The following is an 18,423-nucleotide window of genomic DNA, read 5'->3' on the forward strand; positions in this document are numbered from 1 at the left end:
GAAACTTGAGAAGTGCATACTTCACCGCCCGCCCTCAGGTTTTTCAGGTTGGATGAACCATGTGCTTCCCTGGTCGTCCAATTCCCCTGTGCTAGTCTGTCTCCCACGTGAGCACCCCACCCCAAGGGACTGGCATCTATCGTGACTATACTGTCGGGTCATATCCCCCACGGCACCCCTTTGGACAGATGTAGCAGGTCACAGCTTCCTTTCTGCCTCGAGCACCTCGTTCTGCAGCATCCTTGTGTGAAACTGGGCCCACCGTACAGCCGGCATACAAGACGTTAGAGAACCCAGCAGGGACATTGCATCTCTCAAAGACAGAACTCGATTGTCTATTATTTTTCCAACTTTGCGGATGATGCCTAACTTTTTGTCCTCTGGAAGAAAACAATGTTGGGCCACTGAATCCAGGAGGATGCCAAGGAATCTTTGACAAGTTAGGGGAACTAGCCTTGATTTCTTCAGATTGACTAACCAACCCAGACCCTGCAGGAATGATATTATATGGTTCAGCCGAGTACTACACTGGACGGCCGACCCCCCTACTATAAGGAAATCATCTAAGTATGGAATGACCAAGGTATCTTGTTCCCTTAAATGGGCCATCACTTCTGCAATCACTTTAGTAAACACACGTGGCGTCATGGACAGACCAAATGGCATAGCGGCGAACTGAAAAAGTCTAACCTGATCGCCCAGCTGTACTGCTACTCTGAGATATTGCTAGTGGTCTCGGTATATTGGCAGATGATAATAGGCGTCTTTTAGGTCCAAGACCATCAGGAAACACCTGGGAAACAGAAGTTTGGTTGCAGACTTGATGGATTCAATTTTAAAGGTATGACCCTGTAGGAATGAATTTAACTTCCATAAATTAATAATGGTTTTGAAAGAACCATCAGGCTTGGTAATCAGGAATAGAGGAGAATAAAACCCCTTCCCTTCCTGGTCCATAGGGACCTCAACTAGGACCCGTTTCTCCATCAACTGCAGAATCTCTATTTCCAGGGCCCGCTGCTGGTTGGGGGAATTCCTCAAAGTTGTTAACAGGAAGGAGTCCGGAGGCATACTCCGAAACTCCAATTTCAACCCGGATGATATTATACAAAGGATCCAGGCGCTGGATGTTATACAGACCCATTGATTATAAAAATACGTGAATCTACCACCCACCGGAAGATCAGGGCTAGCAATACTTGCGCCTATGTCTGGAAGACCAAAGTAGGCACCTTTTTGCTTCGGTTCCACCGGCTCCCAATCTCGGTCTCTATATTTCCTCTGGAAGGACGACCGCTTTCTAAAGGTGTTCCTGAAAGTAGGGGTAAACAGTTTAAGGAGCCCTTTTTCCCTGTCACTTGCCTTTGTGAGAATTTTATCAAGCACGGGGCCAAACAAGTACTCCCCCTGGCATGGAATGGCACATAATTTTGCTTTAGCGTGTGCATCCCCCTTCCAGCTCTTTAACCAGAGTGCTCGGCGGGCAGCGCTCGGCGGACAGCATTCGACAGACCAGCAGACCTAGCAGCTAACCGTAATGAATTTGCTGAAGCATCTGCCAGGTAAGCTGCCCCTCCACAGATCTGTGAGAAGGAGTCCAGCAGCTTGTCCCTAGGCATCCCAGTTCGTATCTGATCCTCCAGTTGGTCCAGCCAGACCATCATGGATCTGGCGGTACAGGTACTTGCAATGGGTTTGAATGCCCCGGCCGACGATTCCCACACTCGCTTCAGGAACATCTCTGCTTTTCTATCAGATGGATCCTTTAGAAGACCTCCGTCCTCTAGGGGTAGTGCTGACCTGTTTGACGAGGAGGTCACTGCCGCATCAACCTTGGGCACTTTAACCCATTCCGTAAGCAGATCATCCTCAAATGGATATTTGCGTTTTGAGAAGGATGGCAGGAACCCCTGGCTATCCTGCCAATCCCACTCCCCCTTTATGATGTTCTTCACCATGTCATTTACCGGGAAGGATTTATGATTCCTCTGACATAGGCCTGCAAACATCAGATCTTGAGCAGACCTGGACTCCCTATTGTCCGTGACTCCCATGGTGGCTTGCACCGACCTCACCAATGTGTCCATATTTTTAATGGGGAAAAAAGGTCTTCCATCCTCGTCCGAAGATGATGAAGACAAGGGGGACTCTGAAGACTCCAACTGCTGCTGCCCCCCACTGACGGACTAGATTCTAATCCAGATTCCACAACCCTAGTCCTCCTTCTATGGGTTTTCCGCACTTTAAGGGCGCTTTTAATCTCTTCCCTGATGAACGACCTCAGTATAGATGTGCGCATAGGAGCTTCCTCCTCCAGAGTCTGACATATGCAAGACTGACACAGCCTTTTAACATAGGCGTCAGGTAGGGGTACTGTGCACAAAGCACTCTGCTTGTGCTTAGTTTTAGCAGACTTTTTAACCTGGGAATATAGAGAACAGAAGGGGGGATTCAGCTTACCAGGTGATCATACATGTACTCAACATCTGAAGCTGCGTTTTAGTAGGATACCGGTTCAGGAGGTGGGGATCCAGCCTGCGAGGTAGGGGCCTTAAATGCCTGCCGCCCCGTTCGCTTCTGACCTCAGTGGTATCGCTCCCTCTGGAGCGACCGCTGCCGTTGTCTCAGCGCTATCCAGGCAACACATCAATAGATGGCAGGTGCTCCTCAATATCCCCCGTGGAACACATTTTTGCAGCACACCGATGCTGCCAGGTCCCGGCTTAAGAAGGCCCAGCCACGCCGCTTCCTCTGACATACTTCCCCAATCCCCCTGGATGCTCCACACAGGCACTTCCGGGTTACAGGCACTTTACTGCCTCCACGTGACCGCTGACCAGAAACGCCTACAAGTGGTGCCAGCCGGCAGATGAACGCAGGGAGCACCACCTCCACCTGCGCCGAGCCCACGTGACCCAGGGCGGCACTACCCAGACCATGGGATCACGACATCAGACGAGGGGTCTGGCAGGCAGAGCACCCCCAACGCTGCTTCTGGTGTCCCAGGCTCTGCCGTTCTCGCAGATAATGCACAGAGGCTGCTTGGACCCAGGAAAGCTTGCTTGCTTCCAGCAGGTTCCCATCATGACAGGAACCCAACTGAGGAGGCGAGGGGGACCGCCCCCCCTTTTTAAAACCTGTAGGTTTCTGTCCAGATGGTGGGTGGATCCCCTCCCTCAGTGTGTGCTGTTGTGGCAATAGTAAAAATTTGCTGTGGAAACCTTGAGCCTTTGTAACCAATTAAAGAATAGGCCCTTTACCCCTGTTCCTGAGCAGGCACATTTTCGGGGTTTTTTTCGTACATGCAGTTTAAAGAGCTAAACTTTTTTTCTTGTTTAGATATTGAAGGAGTTTGTCATTTTTTCGTGGTAAGTGGTGCTTAAATTTTCATTTTTTTTTGTCATTGTCATACATTTTTTTACATATTTTGCCAATATTGGTGGAAAAATAAAGGGCATACGTTTATGTTTTCACGTTTTTTATGACCACAAAAGACCACTGAAATACATTTAAAAAATTGTTCCCCTTTCTGTAACAATTTTTTATACATTGGGCACATTTTTCTTAAATTCTTTAAACAGGGGCGAAGCAACTAACATTAATTTGGAATATCGGTGACTTTTTTTTTTTTTTACATGCTTTTTACTTTTTTAACATACTGTGATCCCCATAAGGACATAAAAAAACCTTATAGATTTTTTTTTTTTTTTTTTTTACAGATTTCCCTTGTATCTGGGGCTGGAATATTAAGCCCAGTTACAGTGGAAATGCAGGTTCCTGGATGCATAGTAGAGCTAAGTGGGACTCCTAGGACCCAGCAGCTCCTGCTCCCTTCCTATACACAGTGATCGCATGGCCACTGGCTGTGGAGGAGGACGAAACCATTAATGCTTCCCAATACTGTACAAACAGCACTTGTTCAGCACTGTATATACAGTGATTGAGAAGGCAAAGATGGTAATAAATTCATGTGCCTTCTTTATGAGGAGCTTAGCTGTGTTTGACAGCTGCCCTGCCCCAGCACCTGCACAACTGCATGTAGATAGCTTACTATATAGTAACGTTTTAGAACGCAGGACATTTAAAGTCTATGGCCGCTCCGTAATTAAAGGGAATCTGTCACCCCTTTTTTGAGATATCATATAATGATATCATTCAATTGTGTGTCACATAAGGATTCTCTTAGTACTTTTGCTTCCCCCTGACCCCGCACCTTTCATGCAAAAATACCTTTTTTATATCGGTTCAGATGTATGTAAACTGTTACAGTCCGGTCCAATGGGCGGGGCTTAGTCAACTCTTCCCCCCCCTCCCTGTCTTGCTCTACACAAGAAGAAATGTGTAGAGCAAGACAGGGAGGGGGGGAGCAGGTGAATAAGCCCCGCCCAGCAGACCGGACAGCGGCAGTTTACATACATCTGAACCGATATAAAAAAGGTATTTATGCATGAAAGGTGCGGGGTCAGGGGGAAGCAAAAGTACTAAGAGAATCCTTATGTGACACACAATTGAATGCTATCATTATACGATATCTCAAAAAAGGGTGACAGATTCCCTTTAATGTTTTTCTGTATATTATTGCATTTATTCCTACTCTGAAAAGTAGTTATGGAAAAAAAAACCAGCATGTGCACTATGATCGATAGGAAGGTTGTTCATAGTTTATTTGAACTATTTTTATGTGGATTTTGGAACCAATTACGGTATGCTCTAAAATCCTCATCAAAAGTCAATGTGAACCTGATGGAGTAATACAAAGAATTTTTAAGTACTTTTGATGCAGTTTTATGCAGTTTTAATAAAATAAAGTGGGTAGTAGATACAACAGAGAGGAAATGTAAAAACACATTATACCTTTTTTTCCAAATGGATCTAGTACTGTTCTTGGCTCAAAAAAACTGCATGTGGGAACCCAGTCCTGCAGTCTTTTATAACAGACAATAAGTCTGAGCATTCCCATGATCTCTATTTCATCTTCTGACTGGAAAAAATGGCTGAATCACCAGTCAAATTAGCTCTACTAGCACATGATTTAGTGATTACCACCTCTTTTGTGAAAACTTACGGTACATTATGTGAGTAACAGACTTTTACCTTTCTTAATATATTCCACACAGAACCGAGGGGCGTCCAGCGCTTGCTGAGGGTTCATACCAAATTCTGCCATGTTTAGAAGAACCTTTGAAATAAGCAAAGTGATTGGTAAAATAGGTTTTTTTGGGGGGTGACAGCACATGGAGATTCTATGGGGGTGAACATGGGGATTTTATAGGGGTGACAGCACATGGGGATTCTATGAGGGTGACGTGCAGCACATGGGGAGGCTTGAGGGTGACGTGCAGCACATGGGGAGGCTATGGGGGTGACGTGCAGCACATGGGGAGGCTTGAGGGTGACATGCTGCACATGGGGAGGCTAAGAGGGTGACATGCAGCACATGGGGAGGCTATGAGGGTGACATGCAGCACATGGGGATTCTATGGGGGTGACGTGAAGCACATCGGGATTCTATGGGGGTGACATGAAGCACATGGGGAGGCTATGGGGGTAACATGCTGCACATGGGGAGGCAATGGGAAGGCTGCATACTGTCATGCAATATATAAGGAGGCTGTGTGGGGCTCAATCAGTATTTGGGGAGGTTGTGGGGGCCTCATGCAGCATATGGGAGGCTGTGTGGGGCCTCATTCAGTATGTGGAGAGATTGTAGGGCACATGCTGTATATAAGAAGGCTGTGTGGGGCTCATGCAGTATATGGGGAGGCTGTGTGGGACCTCATGCAGTATATGGGGAAACTGAGGCTTATGCAGTACTTGGGAAGGCCGTGAGGGGCTCATGCTGTATATAGGGAGGCTGTGTGGGGCTCATGCTGTATATGGGGAGGCTGTGTGGAGCTCATGCTGTATATGGGGAGGCTGTGTGGGGCTCATGCTGTACATGGGGAGGCTGTGTGGGGCTCATGCTGTACATGGGGAAGCTGTGTGGGGCTCATGCAGTACTTGGGGAGTCTGTGTGGGGCTCATGCTGTACATGGGGAGGCTGTGTGGGGTTCATGCTGTACATAAGGAGGCTTTGTGGGGCTCATGCCGTATATAGGGAGGCTGTGTGGGGCTTATGCCGTCTATAGGGAGGCTGTGTGGGGCTCATCCCGTATATAGGGAGGCTGTGCGGGGCTCATGCCGCATATGTAGTAGGCTGTGTGGGGCTCATGCCGCATATGGGGGAGGCTGTGTGGGGCTCATGCCGCATATGGGGGAGGCTGTGTGGGGCTCATGCCGCATATGGGGGAGGCTGTGTGGGGCTCATGCCGCATATGTAGTAGGCTGCGTGTGGCTCATGCTGTATATAAGGGGCTGTGGAGGGGGGGGTTTAAAGATATATAGGGGGTATCAGCATACTTAATTATGCTCAATATTAAGTGATACAATTAATATTATTAAATTAATATTGAGTAGAATTCATTTTAAGCTATTGGTTCAGCCCTCCACAAAAGTCATGGTCTCTAATGTGGCCCCTCGGGAAAATTAATTGCCCACCCCTGATGCAGGCAAATAAGAGTACTTGGTGCACCCTTGTGTCCAAGAGACTCAGCAAACTGTTCCCGTTCCGCCCACTGGTTTGGATGTCCCCACCTCCCTCACTGGTGAATGACAGCGCTGACTTGTCTGAGCTTTCTCTGCACATAGTCCTTACTAAAGACAAGTCAGTGCTGTCAGTCATAAATGCTGGAGGTGGAGACATAGAAAACCAGTTGGCGGAACAGTGTGTAATAATAATTATAATTTTTATTTATACAGCGCCAGCAAATTCTGCAGCACTTTACAATTAAGCGAGGACATGTGCAGACAATAAAGACATTACCGGGTAACACGTAGTTCAACAGTTACAGAAAAAGTGAGGGCCTTGCTCGCAAGCTTACAATCGATAAGGAAATATGGGGGATACAATAGGTATAAAGTGTTTGTCATGTACGTTCCGGCCATCATTATAATAAACAAGGCATTTCAAATAAAGCTGCATAATTCTGTCACCAGCCAGTATCTGTCCAAGTCCAGTCACCAAGTGCTAGTGGGTGCATGGAGGATGGGGAGACATTTGAGTAGGAGGGACCAGATTTTGAGGAAAATTTAGTACAAGGGAACAGGGAAGAGTTAGATTAGTGAAGTGAGGTGATAGTCTTTTCTAAAGAGATGTGATTTTAAAGGGAACCTGTCACCTCGTGTTTGAGCTATGAGCTGCAGCCACTGCCTTTCGGGGCTTATCTACAGCATTCTATAGATAAGCCGCCAAAGGCAGTGGCTGCAGCTTATAGCTGAAAAACAAGGTGACAGGTTCCCTTTAAAGCCCACTTAAAAATGTTGGGGCTAGGTATTATTTGGATCGATCTGCAGATTTAGTGCAGAAAATAATCTGCAGCATGTGAATTCTCTGTTCATTTCTCACCATTGACTTCACTCAAATCAGTCAAAAACGCAGAGCAAAAGTGGCAAAAATGCAGGAGAATTACTTGTGTCTTCAAGGATGACCAGAAGGTCATACAAATTTATAGTTTTTTTTTTGTTTAATCTGGCGATGTTGTAGGTTTGTATGTTTCCATCTTATAAAATTCATGTCACCATATTTACCTGCACATGTCCTTGAGGTTGCATGAATCCTCCCATAACACCAAACGTGCACAGCAAATCTTCAGTGTGAGCATTAGTGGCCATAGCTGGGATGATCGTGTGAAAAGGACGTTTTCCAGGTGCCAAACAGTTGGGGTGTATAGAGGAAAGGGAGAAACTGTTCCCTCGGTTCTAAAATATTCAAACCAAATATAAGTACGGTTTATATATATTTTTTGCCTCACTGTACATATTCCAGTATTATATCTATAGTAAACTAATGGCTGTAAAAGCGCACTAGGAACACAGTTCAGTAGAAACAACCCCAAAAATAGAGCTGTGCCAAAAATCCTTAAGGAGCTGGAAGACTTTTCCTATTTCTTCTAACGACTCTACGTTCATCAGGATGAAGTTCCATGCACCTGTGGCTGGCGGTGAGCTGGATTAGGCTTTGCAGCCTTTATTTTCTTTTTTAGTAAACTTTCCACATTTTTCCATGCTACACCCACAAACTTAAAAAGTATTTTAAAGGACTGATATATCAACACAAATTAGCAGTATTGTAAAGTGTAAAGAAAATAATACATGGTTTTCTAAATATTTAAAAAATATAAATCTGAAAATTGTGATGTGCATTTGTAGTCAGCCCCCTTGAGTCAATACTTGATAGGACCACCTTTCTCTGAAATTACTGCTGCAAGTCTTCTGGGGTATGCCTCTACCAGTTTCACATATAGAGGCTAAAATTTTTGCCTATTCTTCTTTCCAAATCAGCTCTAGCTCAGTGAGATTGGATGGATGGCATCTGAATAGCAAATTTCAAGTCTCACCACATATTCTCAATGGGATTTAGCTCTTGGTTTGTGGCTGGGCCATTCAAACATATGAATATTCTTTGCTCTAAATCACTCCACTGTAGGTCTGGCTCTTTGATTAGGGTTGTTGTCTTGCTGGAAGGAGAACCTGCACCCCATTCTCAAGTTTTCTGCAGCCTATAACAGGTTTTCCTCTAGGATTGCCATGTATTTGGATTCATTCATCTTCCCATTAACTTTGGCCAGCTTTCCTGTCTCTGCTGAGGAAAAGAATCGCCACAGCATGATGCTGCCACCACCTTGTTTGACAGTGGGGATGCTATTTTCAGGGTGATGTGCAGTGTTAGTTTTCCACCACTCATTGCGTTTTGCATTTAGCCCAAAAAGTTCTACTTTGGTCTCACCTGATTAAAGAACCTTCTTCCGCATGCCAGCTGTGTCCCCAAGCTGTGGCTTTTTGCAAACTGCAAACGGGACTTCTTGTGGCTTTCTTTCTTATATGTTTTTTTTTCTTGTCACTCTTCCATAAAGGCCAGATTTGTGAAGTACACTATTAATAGTTGTCCTGTGGACAGATTCTTCTACCCGAGCTATGGATCTCTGTACCTCCCATAGTGACTATGAGCATCTTGGCTTCTTCTCTAATTAGTCCTTTTTAAGGCAGCATCTTTTCTCCATTACATTTGTTTATCACATTACCACGCCCATTACCTGAATTCTTCTGAGCAACGACTGTTGTGGAGAAACACCTGAGTGATGAGACATAGCGGAGAGATGCTGTGAGCTTTTTCTTCCACAAATTAAAAATGCCAGTCTGTTACGTTGAACATTGTAAAACTTGTTGGAAACTTAACGATCCATACAGCATGATGCATTCCTTTCCACGGAACAGACGTTTTCTAAGGGAATGGCTTAGTCGCCTTCCAAACAAAAACCTACCGTATTTTTCGGACTATAAGATGCACCGGACCATAAGACACACCTCAATATTCAGAAGGAAAATAGGGAAAAAAATAATAATGTGTCAAATGGAGGTCCGTCTTACAGTCCGAATTCAGCTTACCTGGAAGGGATCCGGCACAGGTGGAGGAGTGGTCACAGGGGTCATTCAGTGGTCCAGGCTGGTGCGGTGGCGGCGGCTCTGTGCTGGGGCAGGTGGGCTGAGCTGGGGCAGCTGGGCAGTGCTGGGGCAGCTGGGCTGGGGCAGGTGGGCTGTGCTGGGGCAGGTGGGCTGTGCTGGGCTGGGGCAGCTGTGCTGGGGCAGGTGGGCTCTGTGGGGTGAGGGTGGCGGCGGGCCGTGCTCCGGTGCAGGGGCGGCGGCTCAGCCGGTATTTCCTCAAAGCCCGGAGGATTTGAATCTCGTCTCCCAAGATCTCGGGACAAGATCTGAACCTGTGCATGTGTAGGAAAGGTGACCTGACGGACGGACGGACTAGTCAGAGTGAAGAAGGAAAGGTTTGCACAGTGTAGGTAGGTGTCAGCTAGGAAAGTGTAGTGGACGTGCAGTACCTGGGTTGACCATTAGAGGGCAGGGAGGAGTGTGAGCAAAGGACTTGACATCAGCTTAGGGCTTAGGAAACCGTTGGTCAGTAATCTGATGAAATTACGTTGTGATTAAGACTTCACTAAACCCCAAAAGATCCTAAAAAGAAATTTCTGAACCATTCCATCCACTGCATGGTACACGTAACGAGCAAATAATGGTCGACCCTACCTGTTTTACCTGCATTGTAGCAACCTAGCACAATTGTCGCCACTAGAGTTGAGCGAAACGGGTCGAAAAAATTCAAATGTCGCCGACTTTTGGCAAAGTCGGGTTTCATGAAACGAAACCCGACCCTAGGATGAGGTCGGCCACGAGGTCGGCGACTTACGCGCCAAAGTCGCGTTTCAAAAGTTTGTTTTGCGCTCTTTTTCAGCCAATCAGGATCCACGGACACTGTGGGCAACGTGATGACATAGGCACGGGTCACCACCATCTTTCAGAAGGGCATGCAAGTGATTGGCTTGCTTTGGTGGGCGTCACAGGGGGTATAAAAGGGCGTGCACGCTGACCGCCATCTTATTTCTGCCGATCTTAGTATAGGGAGAGGTTGCTGCTGATTCTGTAGGGAGAGCATTAGGCAGGGAAGAAGACAAAAAAACTGCTTCTGCTGCTAGCGATTTGGCCTGCACAACACACAAGTCACTGTGTGTGCAGTGCAAGGGGAGGCTATATTGTGGTGTATCAGTGGTGTTGGTTGTTGGGCTGCCTTCTAAGGCTTCCTGACACGCTGGCATTGCTGTTTACCCACTGCTCCGCAAACTGCTTTTTTAAAAGCAATCCAATCTCCCTTATCCTCTCGTCACTTTGGTCACAGGCAGCTGTGCCATCGAGCGTGTCACATAGCGCTCAGATATCAGTGGGCCGCACACAATCCACAAGTGTCCAGTGTCCAAAAGTGTACGCAGAGATTCAAAATCTCCATTATCCTCTCGTCACTTTGATCACAGGCAGCTGTGCCATCGAGCGTGTCACATAGCGCTCAGATATCAGTGGGCCGCACACAATCCACAAGTGTCCACTGTCCACAAGTGTACGCAGAGATTCAAAATCTCCATTATCCTCTCGTCACTTTGGTCACAGGCAGCTGTGCCATCGAGCGTGTCACATAGCGCTCAGATATCAGTGGGCCGCACACAATCCACAAGTGTCCAGTGTCCAAAAGTGTACGCAGAGATTCAAAATCTCCATTATCCTCTCGTCACTTTGGTCACAGGCAGCTGTGCCATCGAGCGTGTCACATAGCGCTCAGATATCAGTGGGCCGCACACAATCCACAAGTGTCCACTGTCCACAAGTGTGTGCAGAAATTCTAAAACTCCCCTGTCCTATAGACACCTTGTACCTTGTTTTACATTACTATATAGTTTGTTGGATTTTGTCTACATTTCTACCAAAAATGAGGAAGGCTGGTGGAAGAGGCCGTGGAATTGGGCGGGGGTTGGCAGCTGGTAATGATGGTGTTGGTGGTGGATCTGATGGTAGTGGCAAGAGCAAAATAGGACCAAATGCAGGAGGTGCTGACCCTGCGTCATCGTCTGTCTACATAAGGCCTCGAACGCTTAGTTTTCTAGGAGTTGGCAAACCGCTTTTAAAGGCAGAGCATCAGGAAAAAGTTTTGTCTTACATTGCTGACTCAGCCTCCAGCTCTATCGCCTCCTCTTCTTCAGTTGTAAAAAGTAAAAGCACTGAGTCGTCATTGGAGGCTCATGTTCATGAACCACACCTTTCCTTGTGTCCTTCACCCCAACCAAGATTGAAGGATGACGCAGGCCATACTACTGATTACTCCATGGAGCTGTTTTCACATACCATGCCTGGATTATCAAGTCAAATGGTGAATTACCCAGGCCAAGATGAATCTGACATGGAGTGCACTGATGCACAGCCGCTGATGGATGATTCTGCTGGTACATTCACTCAGAGCACTACATTGTCCTCGCAGTGTACAGAGCCAGATTTTGACCCTGATGAGACTCAGGTGCCCCTTCCCGCACACTATACCACCATACACGGTGACACAGAGAAAGGTGCACATGACATAGAAGAGGAGGTGATGGATGACCCAGTTGTTGACCCAGATTGGCATCCATTGGGGGAAGAGGGTGCTGCTTCCAATAGCTCAGATGAGGAGCATCCACAGCAGACATCGACATCGCAACAGCTGTTATCTGGCAGGCCCGGAGCACTCCAAAGACAGGTTCCAAACATCAAAAGAGTTGCTGGACAGCTTGTCCAGAGGGTCAAAAGATCACAGCGTGCTAGGCCGCAAAATGTCTGCCAAAGTAGGAAGAGTGCAGTGTGGCACTTTTTTGAACAAAATCCTCATGATCAGGCCAAGGTTATCTGTAAGAAGTGCGCAAAGACCTTTAGCCGAGGGAAAAATCTGAAAAATTTGAATACCAGTTGCATGCTTAGACATTTAACCAGCATGCACTTGCAAGCGTGATCACAACACCAAACCTCAAGTGCCACATGTGCAACTGATCACAACGAAGGTAGTCAGCAACGCTACATTGTTTCCCCCACTGTAAGCCCACCGCTGAGCACAGCAGCAAATGTTGAGGTGTCGTTGCAAGGCCACAGCAGTCAGGGAATCCCACTGTTATATCAACGAAAGACTGATTCTAGGCCATCAGAAAGAACACCAACTCCATCACCATCATCAACCCTCTCTCAGTCCGCCCTGTCCACCGCTACTTCCACCATATGCAGCTCTCAAGTCCAGCTCACCCTCCCAGACAATATGAGTAGGTCAAGAAAGTACTCAGTCTCTCATCCGCGTACACTGGGTTTGAGCGCCCACATTGCCAAACTAATCTCGTTTGAGATGATGCCCTTTCGGTTGGTGGAAAGCACAGCTTTCCGCGAACTCATGGCCTATGCAGTACCACGCTATGACCTACCCAGTCGCCACTTCTTGTCTCGCAAAGCCATCCCAGCCCTCCACCATCATGTGAAAGACCGCATTGTCCATGCACTCAAGCAGTCAGTGAGCGGAAAGGTGCACCTCACAACTGATGCATGGTCCAGTCGGCATGGCCAGGGCCGTTACGTGTCCATCACTGCGCACTGGGTTAATGTGGTGGATGCAGGGTCCACAGGGGACAGCGGTGGTGGGACAGTGCTGCCTAGCCCACGGTCTAGGAAACAGTTGGCTGTAGGCGTTCGACCCTCCTCCTCCTCCTCCTCCTCCAGAAGCGACAGCTCGTCCACAGAGCGCAGTCGTACGAGCACTCCATCTGCAGCTGCCACTGTTGCACACGATGTGTCCCCCTATCGAGCAGCTAGTGGAAAGCGTCAGCAGGCTGTGTTGCAGATGATGTGTTTGGGCGACAGACACACCGCCGAGGTGCTGGCCGAGTACTTGAAGCGACAAACTGAGTCATGGCTGGGCAGTGTACATCTTGAGGCAGGCAAGGTAGTTAGTGATAACGGCCGTAATTTTGTGGCAGCCATAGCCCTTTCAAAACTCAGCCACATACCTTGCTTGGCTCACACCTTGAACCTGGTGGTGCAGTGCTTCCTCAAAAATTATCCGGAGTTAACAGCCCTGCTCCAGAAGGTGCGAAGACTGTGCGCGCACATCCGCCGGTCGCCTGTACACTCCGTTCGTATGCAGAAGCTGCAGCGATTGCTCCACCTTCCCAACCACCGCCTCATTATCGACATTGCAACAAGGTGGAACTCCACCCTGCACATGGTGGAGCGGCTGTGCGAGCAGAGGCAGGCCATAATGCATTTGTGGGAGGATACACGGCCAGGCACTTTGAGAGCAGACATGGAGTTGACAGGCGTGCAGTGGTCGAAGCTGAAAGACCTTTGTAAAGTCCTTCAGTGTTTTGAGGAATGCACACGGCTGGTAAGCGCAGACGACGCCATCCTAAGCATGAGCATCCCACTTATGCGTCTGCTCATGCAAACTTTGACGCACCTTAAGGAGCAGGCGTCTGCAGCCAATGTTGATGAGGAGGAAGAGGAGGAGGGAATCCTTGATGACATTCAGCCATTGTCTGCTCAGGGACCTCTCCTGGACGAGGTGGAGGAAGAAGAGGAGGAGGAGGATGATGGGGATGATTACTTAGGGGAGGAGGATGCATCTCGTGGGGCAAGTGAAAATGTTGGCGTGGCAAGGTCTGGTACAGGGTTTGTGCGTGACTGGAGGGATGTGGATTTGCCAGAAAGTGCTCCTCCACCCAGCACTCGCAGTGCATCATTGACACCGGGAACATTGGCCCACATGTCAGATTATGCCTTGCGGATCCTAAAAAGCGACCCCCGCATTGCCAAAATGATGAACGATGACGACTACTGGTTGGCCAGCATCCTGGATCCACGCTATAAAGGCAAATTACAAAACATCATGCCACAGGAGAACCTTGACCTAATATTGGCTAATAAACAAGCAACTCTGGTAAATCGGTTGCTTGAGGCATTCCCAGCACACAGCAGCGGTGATGGTTCTCACACGAGCCATACGGGCCGGGGGCAGCTTGGCAGAGGTGTTCGTGGTGCACACAACAGAAGTGGCGTTGGAGACAGGGGTTTCATGACAATGTTGTGGACTGATTTTTCAAATACCGCTCACACAACTGGTAATACTGCATCGATGGAAAGTGACAGGAGACAGCAGTTGTCAACTATGGTTACAAACTACTTTTCCTCCCATATTGATGTTCTCCCACACAGGTCATTCCCCTTTGACTATTGGGCCGCTAAACTGGACACCTGGCCTGAATTGGCCCAATATGCCTTACAGGAGCTCGCTTGCCCAGCTGCAAGTGTGCTATCGGAAAGAGTCTTCAGTGCAGCTGGATCAATCCTGACAGAAAAAAGGACCCGTCTGTCAACCCAAAATGTGGATGATCTAACCTTCATTAAAATGAACCACGCATGGGTTTCCAAGGATTTTGTCCCACCTTCCCCTGATGACACATAGGGTGACAGAAAAATGGCTTGCTTTGGTCCACCTCTTCCTGGTACTTCACCTATTTCGCCTTTTGCGTCAGTTGAATGTCCAACATCAACATATGCCACTTTCTAAAACTCCCTAATTGTGCTGCCTCCCCCCCCATGGCCGGGGTCACCACCTAGCGCACGACACCGTGCGAGTGCCTTTGCCCTGGACAGGTGGGTAGGCCGACTCTTGGGCGCGGGCACTGGCACAGGGTCCCTCATAGTGCAATCAAGTGTCTCTGACGGTGGTGGTGCACACCCGCCGTCAGATACACCGCTGTACTATGAGGGGCCCAGTGCCAGTACCGACGCCCACGAGTGGGCCTCCCTTGCTTGGCCAGGGCCCCAGCATTTGCAATCTTTACCTCTCCCTGCTCCTCCGCTGTGTAATCTGGGCTGTCAAATCCATACTGTGCCTGACACCGTCTGAGCCTGCCTCCTGATGTATAGACATATATTTTGAATGTGTACGCTATCCATACATGTTATCCGGGGATACGGTACCCTTTCTAACCTTTGTGCAATGACGTGCAATCCATACTGGGCCTAACACCGTCTGAGCCTGCCTCATGCTGTATAGACATATATTTTGAATGTGTACGCTATCCATACATGTTATCCGGGGATACGGTACCCCTTCTAACCTTTGTGCAATGACGTGCAATCCATACTGGGCCTAACACCGTCTGAGCCTGCCTCATGCTGTATAGACATATATTTTGAATGTGTACGCTATCCATACATGTTATCCGGGGATACGGTACCCCTTCTAACCTTTGTGCAATGACGTGCAATCCATACTGGGCCTAACACCGTCTGAGCCTGCCTCATGCTGTATAGACATATATTTTGAATGTGTACGCTATCCATACATGTTATCCGGGGATACGGTACCCCTTCTAACCTTTGTGCAATGACGTGCAATCCATACTGGGCCTAACACCGTCTGAGCCTGCCTCATGCTGTATAGACATATATTTTGAATGTGTACGCTATCCATACATGTTATCCGGGGATACGGTACCCCTTCTAACCTTTGTGCAATGACGTGCAATCCATACTGGGCCTAACACCGTCTGAGCCTGCCTCATGCTGTATAGACATATATTTTGAATGTGTACGCTATCCATACATGTTATCCAGGGATTCGGTACCCCTTCTAACCTTTGTGCAATGGCGTGCAATCCATACTGGGCCTAACACCGTCTGAGCCTGCCTCATGCTGTATAGACATATATTTTGAATGTGTACGCTATCCATACATGTTATCCGGGGATACGGTACCCCTTCTAACCTTTGTGCAATGACGTGCAATCCATACTGGGCCTAACACCGTCTGAGCCTGCCTCATGCTGTATAGACATATATTTTGAATGTGTACGCTATCCATACATGTTATCCGGGGATACGGTACCCCTTCTAACCTTTGTGCAATGACGTGCAATCCATACTGGGCCTAACACCGTCTGAGCCTGCCTCATGCTGTATAGACATATATTTTGAATGTGTACGCTATCCATACATGTTATCCGGGGATACGGTACCCCTTCTAACCTTTGTGCAATGACGTGCAATCCATACTGGGCCTAACACCGTCTGAGCCTGCCTCATGCTGTATAGACATATATTTTGAATGTGTACGCTATCCATACATGTTATCCGAGGATACGGTACCCCTTCTAACCTTTGTGCAATGACGTGCAATCCATACTGGGCCTAACACCGTCTGAGCCTGCCTCATGCTGTATAGACATATATTTTGAATGTGTACGCTATCCATACATGTTATCCGGGGATACGGTACCCCTTCTAACCTTTGTGCAATGACGTGCAATCCATACTGGGCCTAACACCGTCTGAGCCTGCCTCATGCTGTATAGACATATATTTTGAATGTGTACGCTATCCATACATGTTATCCAGGGATACGGTACCCTTTCTAACCTTTGTGCAATCACGTGCAATCCATACTGGGCGTGAGAACGGCTGGCGAGCTGTTAAGCAAGCTACAGCACCTGTCCAGACAAGTACAGGGATTCCCTAGCGAGGAGACTTATTTGATTGTTTTCTATGTTGGGACAGCAATTTTTGGGGAGCACTATACTCTGGAGAATGATAGATGGGGCCCACCATACACTGGAACATTCCAAAGGTGGACATCAGACACTGGAGCAGCATTTACAGGGCCCATTATACACTAGAGCAGTAGAAATGGGGCCCATTATGTTTGGAGCATTATTTGGGCCCATAAGACAGTGGAGCTTCATCCATGGGGACCAACATATACTGTAGCATTATGTGGAGCTCATCATATACTGTTTCAAACATTATATGGGACCAATGATTTTGTATGGAGAAATAGATGGGCCTCGTCATGAGATGTAAAAAGTGAGGTACTTTTCATTGTACTATACCGCTATTTCTCTGCCGTATCGGAGCATGATGAGTTGTGGTATGTGTTAAAGGGGCGCTCTTTCGCCCAGGGCACATGAAAACCTGCAGCCAGCCCTCCCCCCCCACAAATTTAGCCAAATAACCCCCATTTTTCAGTGCGTAACTTGTATTATGAAGTTAATTAAGGTTGACAAGCTTAAGTAAGAAGAATTGATGCTTTTGGCATTCAAATGGGCACTGTAGGTGTGTTTCCTGTCCTCCTCTCACTGCCGACTTTTATTCCCCATTGACTTACATTAGGTTTCGTGTTTCGGGACGACCCCGACTTTTACCTATAATCGGACGATCTTGCTCGACCCGACTTTTGGAAAAGTCGGGTTTCACGAAACGAAACGCGACCCTAAAAAAGCAAAAGTCGCTCAACTCTAGTCGCCACTTGATTTGCCGGGTCAGTTGTCAGAAATATTGCGTTGCAATCATTCTAATAGTTCTAATCTATTGGATATGACAGAGCTTTGTTAGTTGGAGAATCTTGTGATAAACAAATGTAATGGAGAAAAGCTGCTGCATTAAAAAGGAATTGAATTGATTCCAAAGTGCTAAGTATTTTAAGACATTAAAAATGTCACATTTGGGGTTTTATCTAATTAGTCCTTGCTTGGGATTTCAGTTAAGGTGGATGAATGCCATGTCTTGGTAGGTTTGCAGTTTTGCCATACACCTTCCATTTTTGGATGATAGATTGAACAGTTGTCGGTGAGATGTTGAAATTTTGGGTTAGTTTTGCATAACCTAACCCTGCTTTACTTTACCTCACAACATTACCCCTGACCTGTCTGGTGTGTTCCTTGGTTAATGATGCAGTTTGATCCCTAATGTTCTCAAATAAACCTCTGAAGCCTTCACCGAACAACTGTAATGATATTGAAAATAAATTACACACACGGACATAATTTAATTATGTGACTTCTGGAGGCATCTGGTCATTCAGTATTCTATTGAGAGGTATCATACCACAGGGGGCTGAATACAAAAGCATGTTACAATTTTCATATTTATATTTTTAAAATAATTAGAAAACCATGTATCATTTCCTTTACATTTCACAAA

The 18,423-nt window shown here is 47.2% G+C and overlaps 1 protein-coding gene across 7 annotated transcripts in view; it reads right to left on the bottom strand.

Moving 5' to 3' along the window:
- The window catches only part of TM4SF1 (transmembrane 4 L six family member 1), a 226,794-nt gene that overhangs the window by 68,122 nt on the left and 140,249 nt on the right, over nucleotides 1-18,423 (bottom strand). For all 7 annotated transcript variants that reach the window (XM_073581076.1, XM_073581078.1, XM_073581074.1 and 4 more), the window contains 2 exons: nucleotides 7,627-7,797; nucleotides 5,095-5,179 (listed from right to left, as the gene is read on the bottom strand). In XM_073581076.1, coding sequence (XP_073437177.1) covers nucleotides 5,095-5,179; nucleotides 7,627-7,797 — 256 coding nt within the window. The remainder of the gene's footprint in view (nucleotides 1-5,094; nucleotides 5,180-7,626; nucleotides 7,798-18,423) is intronic.

Source organism: Dendrobates tinctorius, unplaced genomic scaffold (assembly GCF_039654945.1).
Source record: "Dendrobates tinctorius isolate UK_male_01 unplaced genomic scaffold, ASM3965494v1 ptg000069l, whole genome shotgun sequence".
Taxonomy (NCBI): Eukaryota; Metazoa; Chordata; class Amphibia; order Anura; family Dendrobatidae; genus Dendrobates; species Dendrobates tinctorius.